Raw genomic sequence first — 16,533 nt, forward strand, 5'->3', positions numbered from 1 at the left:
GGCCTCCATAGGCACACCTTTGTGCACTGCTACCCATGTACACATGTACACACATTTCATGTACACATCTACACACATGAAAAAGCAAATAAGAAAAAGGAGAAAAAGACAGAGAGAGAGAAAGAAAGAGAGAGAGAGAAATAAAGAAAAAGAAAATGAACCTTCTAAGACACACATGGATATTATAGGACATAATAGTCACAACTTGGCATCTGTCTTTCAGATATTCTTCCCAATTCTTCAGCTCACCAACTTTTCTTCTTTCTTTATTTCTTTCTCTCTCTCTCTCTCTTTCTTTCTTTCTTCCTTCCTTCCTTCCTTCCTTCCTTCCTTCCTTCCTTTATTCCTTCCTTTATTCCTTTATTCCTTTTTATTCTATTTTTATGCAAATGTATGGAGGAAGGCATGCCAGGGTCTCTTGCTGCTGCAAACAAATGGCCATCCAGCTGGACTTGAGTGGCTAGGGAATTGAACCTAGGCCAATAGGCTTTACAAGCAAGCACCTTTAACACTGATCCATCTCACCCACCTTTTTCTGGTTTACTTCTGAATTGTTCCTAGTAGAGCACTTTGATTGAGGATGGCCATATTCAAAGGTAGAACACTGACTCTAACTACTGTGTATCTGAATACTTTTTACAAAAGTGAAACTTTATCTAAATCTTTCAAATTGTTTAAATTAAATTTGCAAAACTAATTTCCTTATATTTAACATCAACTAATTTCATGCTTATGTGACGCTTTGGTCATCAAGCTACTGAGCTTCACCTTAATTTTCAGAGTACAGAAAAGGTATATCCCTATCCTAAATAAGAAGAAATGTGATCAGTATCTCTCACATCTTAGAGAATCAACAGCCAAGATCAAGTATACATAAATAAAGGGCATTAGCAAGAATCCAAGTTCTGAAAGCATAGTACAAAATAAGTTTATAGGAACAAATATGTTTCTGTTGTTGTGGACATCTGATTATTGAGTATTAATTAATTAATACATTTCCTTTGGCTACAAACAACAACCAAGACCACACAAGATGGGCTGAACCACAAGGAAAGTGCATTATCTGCACTTACAAGTTCCATCATAAGTGTTGGTTGATTAGTATAGCAGCTCAACATTACCATGGAAGTCACGGTCACTTCCATGTTTCTACTCTGCCTTGCACAAGGTATCTGCCTTCTCATTCACTGGATCGATCGTCTTATGGTCACAACATAAAATAGGATAAGATGATCTACATAAGACTAGAGTTGTCAAAAAATGAGTTTATCTAAAGTTGTAAGGAAAGAATAGTGTTCAGATAAGTAGCTGTATGATTCTTTACTATTTTAGAGACTGTAGGAGCTGTTTTTTCACATCGCAAGTTCATTCATTGGCACACAATGCAGTAGAATTAGGAGAAAATGAGAAAATCACCATTTTTTAATCTTCATATCTGATCTATTTAAAACTAACTCTTAAACTCTGGTAGAAGTGGTACTCTCGATGGTTTTCTATAAAACTAACTCTTAAACTCTGGTAGAAGTGGTACTCTCGATGGTTTTCTATGTGGTGTGCTCCCTCATTATGGACTGTCATCATTTCTGACAGAGAATATATCACTTTGGGATTTAACCATCTGTGTGCATAGCTGTATTCTCTGGATTCAGATGCTGACCAAGCTGGGCTACTTGCTAACACCCTTCGCTTATGTGTATATCTGACCCTTGGCTTTGGATCCTCAAAAGCTCTATTTACTGCATTTCTCCCTATTTAGAGAAGATGTGAATTATTCAAAGAACTTTATATCCTGTTAGATACATTCTAGGTACACAATGTATTCATTCAGTCAATAAGACAAAAGCCCATGGACTCTGAAACCAACATGCTTCAATTCAAATCTTGGCTTTACCACTTCCTAACTGTGCAGTCTTTGGCCAGTTTTCTCACCCCTAACATAGAAAGGACAATGTTCTCTAACTCACAGGATTTATTTTGCAAGCATTAAGCACACTTAGATGTTTTAAATGCTTATAAAATACCTGACAATTAGGACTTCATAAGTATGAGATCTCTTTATTTATTAATATTCTATTTCTGACAGAAAGACTACAGCATTTTCCACTACCACATTCACCACAATTGGAACTGTGTACGGATCAATTTTAAAGCTTTGCCTCACTGCACGACAAAACAATGACAGTTTGAACACAGTTTGATAAAAGAGGGCTTTGAGTTGCAAGCTAAGGTTTTTTCTCAAGTGCCTGCAACTCAGAAATAGTGAGCATTCAGTGCTGAGCCTCAGAAAAGCAAGGAAGAATGAAATTTTTAAATTATTTTTCTGTGCTTTCTGAAGAAAACATCTTGAGAGCCAATTGGCTTGAGCCAGCTAATCTGTATTTCTCCAGTAACTGCTGAAGGCTTCTGATTTCTTCTAACTACACAAAGTTAATATTGGTAGCTCCAATTAACATTGTCCTATAAAACTATGTCACATTCATCAGTAAAATTCAATTCCATCTCCAGGTTTCTAGTTCTATCTTGTGGCTAGCTTCCTATCAAAAATCAAAGAAAAAATAAAGAGAAAGTTTGACCTTTACCATATCATGTCTATGACAGTACAAAATATTCTTGAAGTCTCTCTAATGCATTTGAAAAGGCTATTCTATTATCTTTCTCTGACCATAACCCTGCCATTCTTACTAAAATCTAGGGGAACCCATAAAAGCTATAAATGTTCTCCAGTATTCAGTGTTCTTTTTAAAAATAAGTGTGATTTCTGAAGCTTTGATGATAAAATATTTCTTTAATCTAGAAATGGATGCAAAAGTGACAATGTTGATTTGTGAATTCATTGCCAAATCCTTTTTTTAAAAAGCTCTAATATTCCATGTTCAACATTTCTATTTTTATTATAAGTGAGAATTTTTTCAAGCTTACATATGATCACTTGAATTTCCTATCAGTAGTATAATAACTAAATATTTGAGTTTTGACTAGGATGCTTTGTTTATTTCCATTTTAATTGTTTATGTTTATCTCCGTGGGAAAGTAATGTAGCAGTGAGTAGAATTTTCACTTGGCTCTTAAGCTCATTTTTATTATAACTAATTCTTATGAAATTTATGTTGACTACAATTGCTAGATATAATCATGGGGATAAGAAATTAGGTCTTTTGATGATGATGAACTAGGTCCACACAAATATTTTGTAAAGTTTACTACTTTAAAAATATACCATTTATAAACAATTCCCATATTTTCATATTTTGCTTAGCTCTAAGAAACCACTAATTGCAAGCATCACTATTTTATATACTCCTAAGAAAAAATATTGCGAAACAAACTCTGCCATTATTTTGTCATGGAATTTGCCTTTTTGATGCTTTTCAAAAGATCATTCATATTTATTTAAACAGATTTTATTTTGTGTACACAGAAGAGGAAAATAAAAGCAAAACTGATCAGTAGGTTTCTAACTCTTGCCTCAACTTGGAAGTAATTAAGACAATACCTTTTGTACACCATTGCTTTTGTATCATCAAGAATACAGAGATAAGGCATTTCTATAAATATTACTTTGCTCTTAACTTCAAAATCTTCCAGCTCCCTGACTCTCATTCTGCTAGTTTTGATAATTCACATAGATACAGGAAAGCTTCTGACAACAAAAGGAATTCATACCCTTGCTTTGGTGGCCTTGAAATGATTTAGGGCCTCGACCATCAGTGGGGATAACAACTATCTTGAACATAGCCAGGCAAGTTGCAACTTAGCCTGGAAGAAAGTAAAAGTAATATGACAGGATTCTAAGACAACTTCCCATTTCAGAGATATAAGTATGTGAAAGAATGTATTACATTGAATGTTTAAACCATCACTCAACTATGGGTCTCATAGCAGGCATTTTTCATGTTTTTATTGTGTTGTAGAGGGTGTTCTTTTGGGGGGGGGTGCATGTCTACCACAGTTCATGTGTGGAGGTCAGAGGAAAACTTCTGGTGTCAGTCCTTACCTTGTTCAAGTCTCTGGTTCACTGCTGTGTCCACAAAGCTAGCCGGTCTGCAAGCCACTGAGGAGTCTCTTGTCTCCACCTCATATCTTGCCATAGGAGTACTCAGATTACAAAAAAAGTCATGCTGCTAAATTATTCTAATATAATAAAAAGAAAAAAATGCACTAAAATATAGCCTGGAAGCTGGTAAATCAGTGACTTCTATCCTCTGTGACTAAGTATAGCTAGTCACTTCAAAAGCTTGACTCCAGGTTTTTAACATAAACATTTCCCTTTTAATATTTGTCCATTTTGAGCCCCTCTTATTGGTCCTTCCCTCTACTTATCCTCTGTGGACCTGCCTTTCCTACGTTCAGGTCTTGTTTCATATCTCTTGGAGCTTGTTTGAAGGTTTTAGTGGGGGAACGCAAATACCCTCTACAAAAACGTGTTCCTCCTCTATTCAGAGAAGGTATGGTCTTGAGCTGAACATGCATCTGCAGGAGGGACACACCTGGAGTGCTGAGGGAGGAAGGGGACAACCGCCTAGCCAACCAGAGCAGCCAGGTCAACCCTGGTGATGAGTGAAATGAGAGATGTCACAGCTGAATCATTTTCACATTTCTGTCTTGTATCTTTTTATAAAAAAAATATTTATTTATTTACAAGCAGAGAGAGAGACAGACAGAAAGAATGGGCAAGCCAGGGCCTTCAGCCACTGTACACAAACTCCAGAAGGTAGGTACCATTTTGTGCACCTGGCTTTTCATGGGTACTGGGAATCACACATGAGTCATGACACTTTGCAGGCAAGTGCCTTAACTACTGAGCCATCTCTTCAGTTTTATATTCATTAATCATGCTTTCCCAAATATTTCTTGAAGATCAATCAGGTTTCCAATTGTTCAACTGTGTCAGGAGGTTCACCATGAGATGTAATCCATCACTACTGCTGTCAAGAGATGTCATTGTAGAGTATATTTGAGTTTGTATAATGGGAAGAAAAGGCAGCAAGGAGAAACTCTCATGCTGTCTGAATGGTGTTAATTGGTGTCTGTGTCTCCTTTTCTTTGACTCCAGGCACACTACAGGACACAGTACCCCCTCATGGCATACATCTAGTCCCCAGTACATGATAAATGAGTGTATAAAAACATGTGGGATTCTAAAAGAAAACAGAGACTGGGACACTTTGATTAGAGCAGGGGAAGACAGGGATGGGGAAAAGGAAAATAGTCTGGCAGTGGAAAGCTAGAGACCCAGATTTGGATGAAGGGAGAAAGAAAATCTGGGACATCAGGGAGATAGTGTTTAAAGTGGATTCCTAGTAAGTCCTGTAGGTGAACCAGTAATATTTTCTTACTCTTACATTCTTCCAAAGACTCCTCATCAGCATAATAAATTTGCACACCTCATTTATATTAATTATAGTATGAGATTCATGGCATTGGGGACAGTACCAATTCTGTTCTCAAAGCAATGCTAAGAAGACCCACTTTTATTCAATTTGCAAAAGCACTTGTAAGAGTGCCTGGAAATGACTCTCATCCAAAATTCTACCTGTACCTATGAGAAGACTTTCATGTGGTGACAATGAGTAAAATCTGGACTTGCCTGGATTCCATTGCCTGTGGATTGTTTAGACCCCCTGCTGTGCTTCCCACTGTCCCAGATCTGAAAAGCCACCTTTTGTCTGCAGCCCTTTCATTGCAATTGCCACCAGCAGCCAGCCTCCCTCCTCCACGACAGAGCCCTGTCATCTCTTGCTTCTCTCTTTCCTGGAAGTAATTTATCCATTTGAACTAAAGAGAAAATAAAGCTGGAGCCTGCCATTTAAGCCCCTGCAAATTTGTAGATGACTTTGATACACTGCTTGGCTCACATACTGCCTAAGGATGCTTGGGCATGGCAAGAATTTAAATGCAATTGTTGAGAGGAGTTTGTTTCCCACCCCAAATCCTTGCGGATTGGGTGTGATTGGTCAGATTGCCTGGGAACCTTCTCTGGATCTAAAGATATGCTTTCCATATAATGGTCTAAAGGAAGATAATTTGAGCAAAGGGGAATAGTTGCTAAACTCAAAGGCAGTTTCAACTGGCTGTGGCTGGTTTTACAGGGTCCTCCAGACGCAAAAACTATAAACCACCATACCAGCATTCATCAGTCAGATGAGGGCTGTGGCTCAGTCAGCTCCAATTGGACGAGGTCATTTCTCTTGAAACAACTCCTAGGGTGTGATCTCTGAGCAGCTAGTACTCCATTACAATAAGACAAAGAAGAATGGGCCTCCTTTATGATATCAGGGTTTAAAATGGAGCCTGCATGATGTAGATAAGTCAAGGGACGCTGATGGAATAAATTCATGTCATTCTGCCATCTGCTTCCAAATACAGTCCAACTCCTTCCATGCTGTCTTCTAAACTTTTAACAATTACTCTAAGAACTATTTCCAACATGGTGATTTTATGCATTCAAATAATTTTAGTAATATTTTTCAATATTCCTTTGCCCTGTTTGCTCTTTAAATCTGCATGCTATTCTTACAAAAAGCAATACTTAAATAGAGGTGGAAATAGTGCTTTTTCTAGCACTCATTATTTTTATGCAGCATAAAATACCTCACTACGTAATCAGAGAAGTCTATACCAATTTTTCGATCTAGAGATGGACATAATTAAAATCCTAAGAAGAATAAATATAAGGGGACAGAGGGAAGTTGTCATAGCAACAGCAATCCTGATTTTCCTAAATTTATACCACAGAAATATTAACCTTTATGATACCTTAGTGGTTTTCTATGGTGTATATTAACCAGTGATCTTTGCACATGTTTTCTTTTTTCTGAAAATGTAGCTGCATTATTCATTCTTGAGAGTTAGCTTCTTTATTATGTTTGAAAATAGGGTGTTTTTTCTTTAATTTAGCATTAGAAACTTTAAGCCCATATTTCTCTTCTTCTAAGAGCAAACAATTTTAGTGAGTATATTTGTAATTTAAAATAATTTAATTTTATAATATGTTGAAAAAATAAACATTTGGGGAGAGTGAAGAGTCTACCATAGATAGATTAACATTTCTGTTTTATTTTTGTTTTTTAAGGTAGGGTCTCCCTCTAGCCCAGTATAGCCTTGAATTCACACCGATCCTCCTACCTCTGTCTCCCAAATACTTGGATTAAAGGCATGCAGCACCACACCTGGCTAAAAAGGTAAAATTTGATTATTTATGAGAGAGAGAATGGGCATGCCACTGCAAATGACTCCAGATGCATGCACCACCATGTGCATGTAGCTTATGTGGGTACTGGAGAACTGAACCTGGGTCCTTAGGCTTCACAGGCAAGTGCCTTAACTACTAAGTCACCTCTCCAGCCCCCTCTCTGGGTAAATATTTTTAATGCATATGTGTGTGTGTGAGAGAGAGAGAGAGTATGGGAGGGGGTACATATGTATATACAGATCTGTGTGCATGTAGGTAAACATTTGTGTAGAGGTTAGAGGACAATTCACCTACTTTCTCTTTCTTTCTTTTTTTTTTTTTTCTGAGCAGGGCCTCACTAACCTGGAGCTCACCAAATAGGCTATATTGGGTGACTAGGGAACCCCAAGGGTCTTCCTGTTTGCACCTCCCTCACATAAGAATATTACAGGTGCACACCATCTCACCAGGCATTTTTGTAAATATTTTACTTATTTATTTATCTATTTGACAGAGGAAGAGAGAGAGAATGGGCAGGCTAGGGTGTCCAGCCACTGCAAACGAACTTCAGATGTATGCGCCCCCTTGTACATCTGGCTAACGGGGCCCTGGAAAATTGAACCTTGATCCTTTGACTTTGCAGGCAAAATGCCTTAACCACTAAACCATCCTTCCAGTCAATCACCAGGCATTGTTATATGGGTACTGGAGCTCAAACTCAGATCTTCATGCTTGCAAGGCAAGCAGTTCAACTTCTGAGCTCTTTCCCCAGCCCAAAGGTTAACATTTTTAATGTCCTTCCAGCTTCTTTCCTACAGAAATTTTTTTTATAAAAGTTGTACACTCTATATAATGCCTCATAATTTATCACTTAATATCCTCATATTATTTCATGTTGGTAGATATTTAAGACAATTTTAGTTAATGTTGTTTCATCGATTACCATATTTTTATTTATTTGACAGAGAAAGAGGGAGAGAGAGAAAGCGTACAAGAGAATGGGCATGCCAGGGCTTCCAGCCACTGGAAACAAACTCCAGACGCTTACACCCCCTTGTACATCTGGCTAACATGGGTCCTGGGGAATTGAACCTAGGTCCTTTGGCTTTGCAGACAAATGCCTTAACCACTAAGCAATCCCTCCAGCCCTTGATTACCATATTTAAGCAGTCTTTCTGTTAGGTAATTTCCCTTTTGAGGTAATTTCTTATATTAAAGTTATAAATATATCAAATTATACATCAGAGATTAGTTCGTTATCATGAATTCATAGAATGAGAATGTACCCTTCTATGGGACTGGAGTAGATAGCTCAGTCAGTAATATACTTGCTACATAAGTATGAGGACCTGAGTTCAGGTCCCCAGAACCCACATAAATTCTGGGAGTGGTGACATACATTGATGATCCTAGTGCTATGGAGGTGGAGACAGGGGACCCTAGCCTCACCTACTCAGTGTACTCTGTGTTCAGTGAGAGGGCCTGTCTCAATAAATAAGGTAGAAACTGATGGAGAAAGACACCCAATGTCAACCTCTGGTCTTCACATGCACACATGCAAACACATGTACATGCATCTTCACATACACATGTGTAAACATGTATACCTGCATGCAGACCACACACACACACACACACACACATATATAAGAACAAGAATAAGCATCATAAAGATTTTCATATGTTCTGCTACTTTGGATCCATAAAATACTTTTCTTAATCTATCCTCCTACCTTGTGTGCTTGCCTTGACGTTAGTCAGCCAATTTTTTAAATAAATACGTCACTATTATTTTAATGTTCAGGAATTTTTATTGCGAAGGAGGAGAGTTGAGACTTCTTCCTCCGTTTTAGAAGAGACTTTGATATTATCCAGTAATGGTTTTTGGTATATCCTAGGATACTAAAATTCTACTCTCACAAATTAAATGCCTATGCTTGCAAAATTAAAGAATCTGTTTCTTATTGGTGAAGTAACTTGCATTTTTCATTCACTGATAAACAGAATAAAAGAATATATCTCAGTACTAATTTGCTTAATACTATTTAGATGCTACTGCTAAATTTGACTAGCAGGAATTTGGCAAAATTCTTGTGGGCAGATAAGTCAACAAGGAAAGCTATATCTCAATTTCTTTCATAAAATAATGTTGCACTACTTTGCGATGTTCTATTGGGAACTAAATATATACTTATACCTTGATGATAGAATTTTGACACAGTAGGGACCTAAAGATTCACCTGTTTCATTACCATGATGCCCCTTTGGTGCCATTATGTCTTGACATGTCCTTATTTTAATGATTTTCCAAAATGTAAGTTTCAAACAATTACTAGATGTTGAAACTACTTTATACAAGTTTAGAGTCCAGCTAGAATTGTTTGGTGAGAAACAGCAGAGTAGAATTGGATCTGTAAGGAAAACTTTTTGTTTGAATTTTGAATTTCTGTTCAGTGTATACCACTAAGTCAAAGGACTTATATATATGGCTTCACATTGTGAAATATCCTTCTTACTATAGGTTGTGTAAAAAAAATAAATAAATAAAATAAAATAAAATAAACTCCTTCTAAAGACATTATTAGAAACGTGTCTCCTTGTGCCAAAGCCTATGGTATCAGTTTTCAAATCCTAACTCTACTACCTAATACTGCACTACTTTGAACAGTCCTAAAAAATAAGTAAGTTATAAGGTAACTGGTAATTCTCACAGAACAGGACCCATCAATTCATTTGGAAATGCATGCATATTAATGTTTTATACATTTTAGTCATTCTGGCTTATATGAAATATAAAAGTTAGAAAATTATCTGTATCAATAGTTTCATCTGTATCGGTAGTGTTAATGGGACTCAAATTCATTGTTTGTTTTTGGTAGGGTAACAGATCTCTAAGCTAACCAATCATAAAAGCTTCTTGGAAGCAAAATATTTCTATGTTTAGGGAAATTTTGTATTAACAAGTGATATTAAAGAGTGAATGCATGGATTGGTTGAAAGGTGGATGGATGGATGAATGGGTGGATAGATGATAGATGGTTACATGGATAAAATTTACATGCCAAACTGTCAAATTCTCAGTACAGACTACTCACCAAATAGGCTATATTGGGTGACTAGTACAGACTACCTCATCATATTCATGAAATCCTTAACTAGTTAGCCTGATAGGAAGAAAGAATTTATTTGGCTTACAGTCTTGAAGGGAAGCTTCATGATAGCAAGAAAAATTATGGCATGAACAGAGGCTGGACATCATCTCTGCCACAGCAGGTAGAAAACTGCAACAAAAGAGTCAGCCAAACTTTGGCAAGATATAACAAACCCAACCCTATCCCCAAAAGACACCTTCTCCAGCAAGGCTCCACCTCTCAAATTATCATCAGCTAGGGATCAAGCATTCAGAACACATGTGTTTACAGGAAGCATCTGCTTCAAACCACCCCATGATCTGTTCATACTCATTTTCTAAATGAAAAAAATAAAAAATAAACCAGAGAAAATATAATCCCACATCTTTCTGATCCTACCTTTTAGGATTATACTGGTAGCTAGAAGTGTAAATTAAAAGTTTAAAAATGGGAACTAATCAACTAATTATAAAAAGAACTCATCTACTAAAAGCAAAATGATATGTATTCACTTCAACCATGATCTTTCTTTGAGAGATTCAAATTCTCTGAATTTTTATGAAAAACTTAAGACCATCCTGCTTTCTTTTTTAAATATATTCATTTATTTATTTAAGAGAGAGAAAGAGGCAGAGAGAGAGAGAGAATGGGCACACCAGGGACTCCAGCCACTGCAAACAAACTCCAGATGCATATGGCCCCTTGTGCATCTGACTTACATGGGTCCTGGAGAATTGAACCAGGATCCTTTGGCTTTGCAGGGAAACACCTTAACTGATAAGCCATCTCTCCAGCCCAGATCATCCTATTGTCTTTTATACTTTAATTAAACATGTAAGTATGCATAATTAATTCACAAAGTTTTGCATTCTATTAAAAACATTTTCATGTTTTCTGGATACCACCACTTCTTTGCAAATTATAAGGTCATTACCTGTTCATTAAATTTACTATCCTAACTGAGAAGATCTCTCAGCCCTGCTTATATTTTTTCCCACACCATGTCTTCTTTCTCATCAGTACAGCCTGAAATATGAATGGACAATGAAATCATATAAAGTCCAATTTATGTTTTGTTTGCTGAATAAGTTTATTTCTCCTCCTTTATAATACCTATTTTCACTTATACAACATTTCCCTTCCTGTGTGCTACACTAAGAAAAATAAATGCTTTACAGAGTTTAGTTCTTCACATTTAAGGAGAGTAAATTAAGAGGACAGATGCCTTGTCAAAATTCATTTAGCTGGTGGGTAGAACTAAAATTGATATATTTGAAATTCAAAGCCAAGATGTTTTCATTTACTACTTGAGAATTAATTGTTTTTGGTAATTTTTAGGTTAACAAATACTTAAAGTGATTGAATAAAAAAATGTAATAAAATAATTCAATAATGAAGCTAGATAAATTTACATAGTTAATTAGGCAAGCCCTGTTTCATAATGAGTACCTTGATATATGTAGACCACCATGCTACATTTACAGTGACCTAAAAATATCACTTAGCATGACAAAGTAAATTATTGACCATAGTATTATCAACTGTAAATGTCAAAAAAATGACTCAGAGGAAAATTTACCATGAATAAATGAGATTCAATTGCCATTTATTGTACAATGCTGATGGTATGTTAGACTATCAATGTTATGCACTTGTTAATAATTTTTTAATTCACTGACATTTTATATGTATACAGTCATTTATCAACATTTCTAGTACAAGTAACTTTCTTTTATTTTAGAAAATACATGATATTTGGATTATAGAATATGGATATTATCAATTTTTTCCTATACATTTTAGTAAGATATTAATAGAAGTTAAACTCACATAACAAAATTTAGCCTGTATCCATAGTTAATTGATCTGACAGCTTCCATAGTATTATTGGAAGACAATGCTATTCAGTTACTGCATCTGGTCTTAACCTTCCAGCAACAAGGCTCCCCACTCAATGCGGTCCCATCAATATTTCACAACCAACATAAAGTAATATGCTAATGACAAGATCTTTACCCAGTGAGCAGGTGCGATTTGTGGTATGGTTTCATCTCTGGTATACCTGTGGAAAACCAGTTTGAGTTGATTGGGTTTCTTTGCTTCTCTTCCCTCCCAGTTTCACCTGAACCTAAAATGGTGAGCGAGAGTCATCACGAGGCCCTGGCGGCCCCACCTGTCACCACTGTTGCAACTGTTCTACCACATAATGCCACAGAGCCAGCCACTCCTGGGGAAGGGAAGGAAGATGCCTTTTCTAAACTGAAGGAGAAGTTTATGAATGAGTTGCATAAAATTCCATGTGAGTATCTGTTGTTGCTTGAGTAAAAAGGAAGGGTAGAAAAGCTCTAGCTTCATTAGGCAAATAGAAGTCAACATTTTATTCTTCATGGTAGTGTTTTTTAGTAGTACTCCCATAATATAATAGAACAATTTTGTAAATGGAATATTCTTCTTACTATCTTTAGCTATATTACATAAACTGAAATAACATTTAGAAATAAAATCAGTATATCATGTTTAATGTAACTAGGTTCATTTTTCTTTTCTTTCTTTCAAACATAATAATGCTTATAAGAGGTGTGTTATATATTTTAGGTTTGCAATCATAAAATTATTGCATTGTAAAAATTATTCCTAAACTATAGCTAATATGTTCTTTCCCACTGTGGTAAATTGTATTTCTCTCAATCATGAATATTTGAAAGATTTTTTCTGACTTTCAAAACTTTATTTTTGGACTGAAGAAATGGTTTATTGGTTATGGTACTTGCCTACAAATCAAAGGGCTGAGGTTCAATTCCCCAGGACCCACGTAAAGCCAGAGGCACAAGGTGGAACATGCATCTAGAGTTCGTTTGCAGGAGCTAGAGACCCTGCCATTCTCTCTCTTTCTTTCTTTCTCTCATAAATCAATTATATATTATCAACAGGAAGCAGGAAACCTATACCCAATTTATTTTTATAGGTATATCACTAAGCCCAATCAGTGGAATTTAAATTTTTTCCTCATTTCTTCTTTTTATATTGATAGATATGATTGTGCTAATTGTATACAACAAAACAATGGCATATACATATATGTATATATCATCATGTTATTTTAAACTATAGCTATTAATGTAATAGATTACATTTATTAATTTATAGATGTTGATCTTCCCTTCCTCCCTAAAATTAAGCCAAATTTGTCATCTTTTCCATATGCAGATGAGTTGAGTTTTCTAGCATTGTTTTCAGGATTTTGCATATGTACTCATCAAAATTATGGGCATATAGTATCATAGTGTCTCTTTTTGGCTTTTGTATCAAGATAATGCTATCCAGGTAAAATTAGTTTAGAAATATTTCCTTCTCCTCATTTTCTGAAGAGTTTGAGATGAACTGGTATGGGTTCATCTTTAAGTGATTGAGAGATTTCAGCAGTGTTGCCCTGGCTGTTCTTGACCTGTATGCTAGTCTATTCATGTATGCTTGTTTCACGTAGGAGGATACTATTTCTATCTCAACAGACTGGCTTTGTCATGCAGTGTTCCATGGAAGGTGTAGTGCTTATATGCAACAAGAGCCCAGGGTAGTTGTGGTTGCCATGGTATTGTCAGAAGCCTAGGGCCCACCCTTGTAGCAAATGTGACCAGCAAGGAACTGGGTTATCCCAAAACCCATGGTACTTAGGCTGAGCAACTGTGGCCAGTAAAGTATTGCCAAAAGCCTGAGGCCCACTATGACAGTGTAGTCCAGGGGCATTTGAAGCTATTGCCACTTAGGGACATCCAATAATACTTTCTGGGAAGTAATGCATGCTAGACACTGAATCTACTAAACAGCCTGAATTATGGTACCATGTGGTCCCTCTAAGTACTGAGGTGAGTCTAAAGTCTCAATCTATAAGTACTAGCCTGACATCCAGGGCAACAAGTGTCTGCCCAGTGGATCTTCCTCTAGTGGAATTCAAATCAAATTCTTTGCTCACTTCTCTTTCACCCATCTAGACAGAATATCTCTATAAACTGTGAAACCTGGAGCTGGAAGGAGGCTGATATACCTGCCTCAGTCTCTCTTACTGACTGTTTCATATCTGTTTCAGCAGATATGAAATCTCTTGCATGACTTCTTTAGCTCTTGTGAAGCTCTTTTCACATCTAAAAAGTTCTTTAAGTTGATGGCTTTATAGATGACCATTAAAGGGCTCTTGTCTACTACCTTGCTGTAGCCTCAATGTCATGGGCATTCAATTTTAATCTTAAACTACAGGCTTATTGTTTTTTAAATAAAATTTAAACAATCTTTTTTAAAAAATTTAAAGTATCTGAATCGTTTAAATACTTTCTCTGCATTAGACACTTTTTCACATGCTGGGATCAAAGGCTTGAGCCTCCGTGGTACATCTATTATATACAGGTTGTACAAGTGTGTGGTGTGTGCTTGCTGTTTATGTTTATACCTGTTTGGTTTGTGGGGCCACATGCGGGAGACATGTGTGGGGATGCTCATTCCTGTATGTGCACAGGCATGTGGAGGCCAGAGGTTGACATCAAGTCTTCCTCAATCACAAGGTTTCTCATGGACCCTTGAGCTCAGCATTCAGCTAGACTATCCAGTGAGGTTCTGTCTCCACCTTTCTTCTGCTTGACTTGTAGGTGTATGCTAACATGTCTAGCATTGCCAGGCAAAGTCCAGAGATCTGAACTCAGGTCTCCATGGGGCAAGCATTTTACCCATTGAGCCGACTCCCTAGCCCAATTTTATATTTTGGGGGTAAAAACAACAAAGTAATGAAGTAGCAAAGTAAATAGTATGTGTTGTTGTCTTCTGGTGATGAGTGACCTATGGAGAGATACAAGAAAGTAGGCTAAGAAAAGGATAAAGGGCTATTATTTTTAGGATCAGGACTCGTTCCCTTCACAAAAATATTTAAAGAAAGCTTTCATAAAAGAATACTCTGGCAAATAAGACAAATAACTCTCTAAGTACCTGGAAGCAAAAACCTGCCTGAACTGTCAAGAAGTCCCATGTTCCTCAAGTAGAACAAGCAAGGTGCAGAGTGACTAAAGATGGCTGTGTGCATAACAGAAGTTGTGCCATACTGCAAGTTAGTCTGAGGAACATGGCACTTATTCAGTGAAATAAAATGCTTTATAAGAGCAGAAACTAAGGCAAGCTATTGGAATTACTCTATAAGGACTTGCATATGCCTCAATGATTAGAAACGTGATTTGCCCATCACTGTTAGCAAATTCAAGCTCATCTGTGGCATGGGCTTGGCAGAGTTGTAAGTAATTACTATGCTCAGTAGCAAGGCCCATAAGAGGAAAGATGGAGATGGTTCAATGGGTTGAGCCCTAGGATAAGAAACATGAGATCTCAGTTCCCTTTTTTGCTCTGTTGCTGAGCTAATGGACCGATATATAAACCTCAAGAATGTTTGATATAATTTTAAGACAATGACTTCCAAACAGTCAACAAATATATATATATTATCAACAAAAATCCTCATGCAAAGAATATTTTCTCAGAATATTTGCTTTAAGAGAAGTGTGTTCTAGTAAATCAGAGAAAACAATAACAAAAAAAATCACATGCATATCCTGCCTGGTAGCCATGTGCTTCTTTATAAAGTACTGGAAATAAGACCATATTAATAACCTCCTCCACTAAAGGGTTAGCTTTTAACTTGAAACCTAAAATACTGGAAACTAGAGGATTTGGTAGCATCTACATAAATACTATATTGCTAGGGTCTTGATATTATAGGAAGAACAAATAAAATATCTAATATGCTAAAATGGCATAATAAGGAGGGTATTTTTAGATTCTATCATAAATACAGCCATGCAATATTATTAAAAATATATAGCTGTACACTTTTTACACCTTCATTTTAACCCATTACATTTTTATTGCCCATGTAATTGAAATTTCTAATGGGATTTTTAGACAGGCAGTAACACTGAGAAAAATAAAATATATCACTAAAAACATATTCCTTTAGGAGCACATTTTATACAAAGGTTATCACTTTTGACTTGGCATAATATTGTGAGATGCTAATGACAGGTAACAAATTAGAATATTAATCGATTTTGGTCTCTGAACTAAATCTTGGCTATCTGACAGATGTGTTTTTTGCAAAATTGATGGCAAACAGCTTTAGACTGTCACTTGAAATTCCCACTTGTAAGAAGAGAAGTGTCACAATGGCACAGAATGTGCATGTCATTAGTTAGGTAATCT

At 36.3% G+C, this 16,533-nt stretch overlaps 1 protein-coding gene across 5 annotated transcripts in view; it reads left to right on the forward strand.

Moving 5' to 3' along the window:
* Positions 1 to 16,533, forward strand: part of Syt1 (synaptotagmin 1) — a 572,391-nt gene that overhangs the window by 332,948 nt on the left and 222,910 nt on the right. For all 5 annotated transcript variants that reach the window (XM_045152837.1, XM_045152840.1, XM_045152838.1 and 2 more), the window contains one exon: positions 12,419 to 12,601. In XM_045152837.1, the coding sequence (XP_045008772.1) occupies positions 12,419 to 12,601 (183 nt within the window). The remainder of the gene's footprint in view (positions 1 to 12,418; positions 12,602 to 16,533) is intronic.

The sequence above is a fragment of the Jaculus jaculus genome, chromosome 6 (assembly GCF_020740685.1).
Source record: "Jaculus jaculus isolate mJacJac1 chromosome 6, mJacJac1.mat.Y.cur, whole genome shotgun sequence".
NCBI classification, from domain to species: Eukaryota; Metazoa; Chordata; class Mammalia; order Rodentia; family Dipodidae; genus Jaculus; species Jaculus jaculus.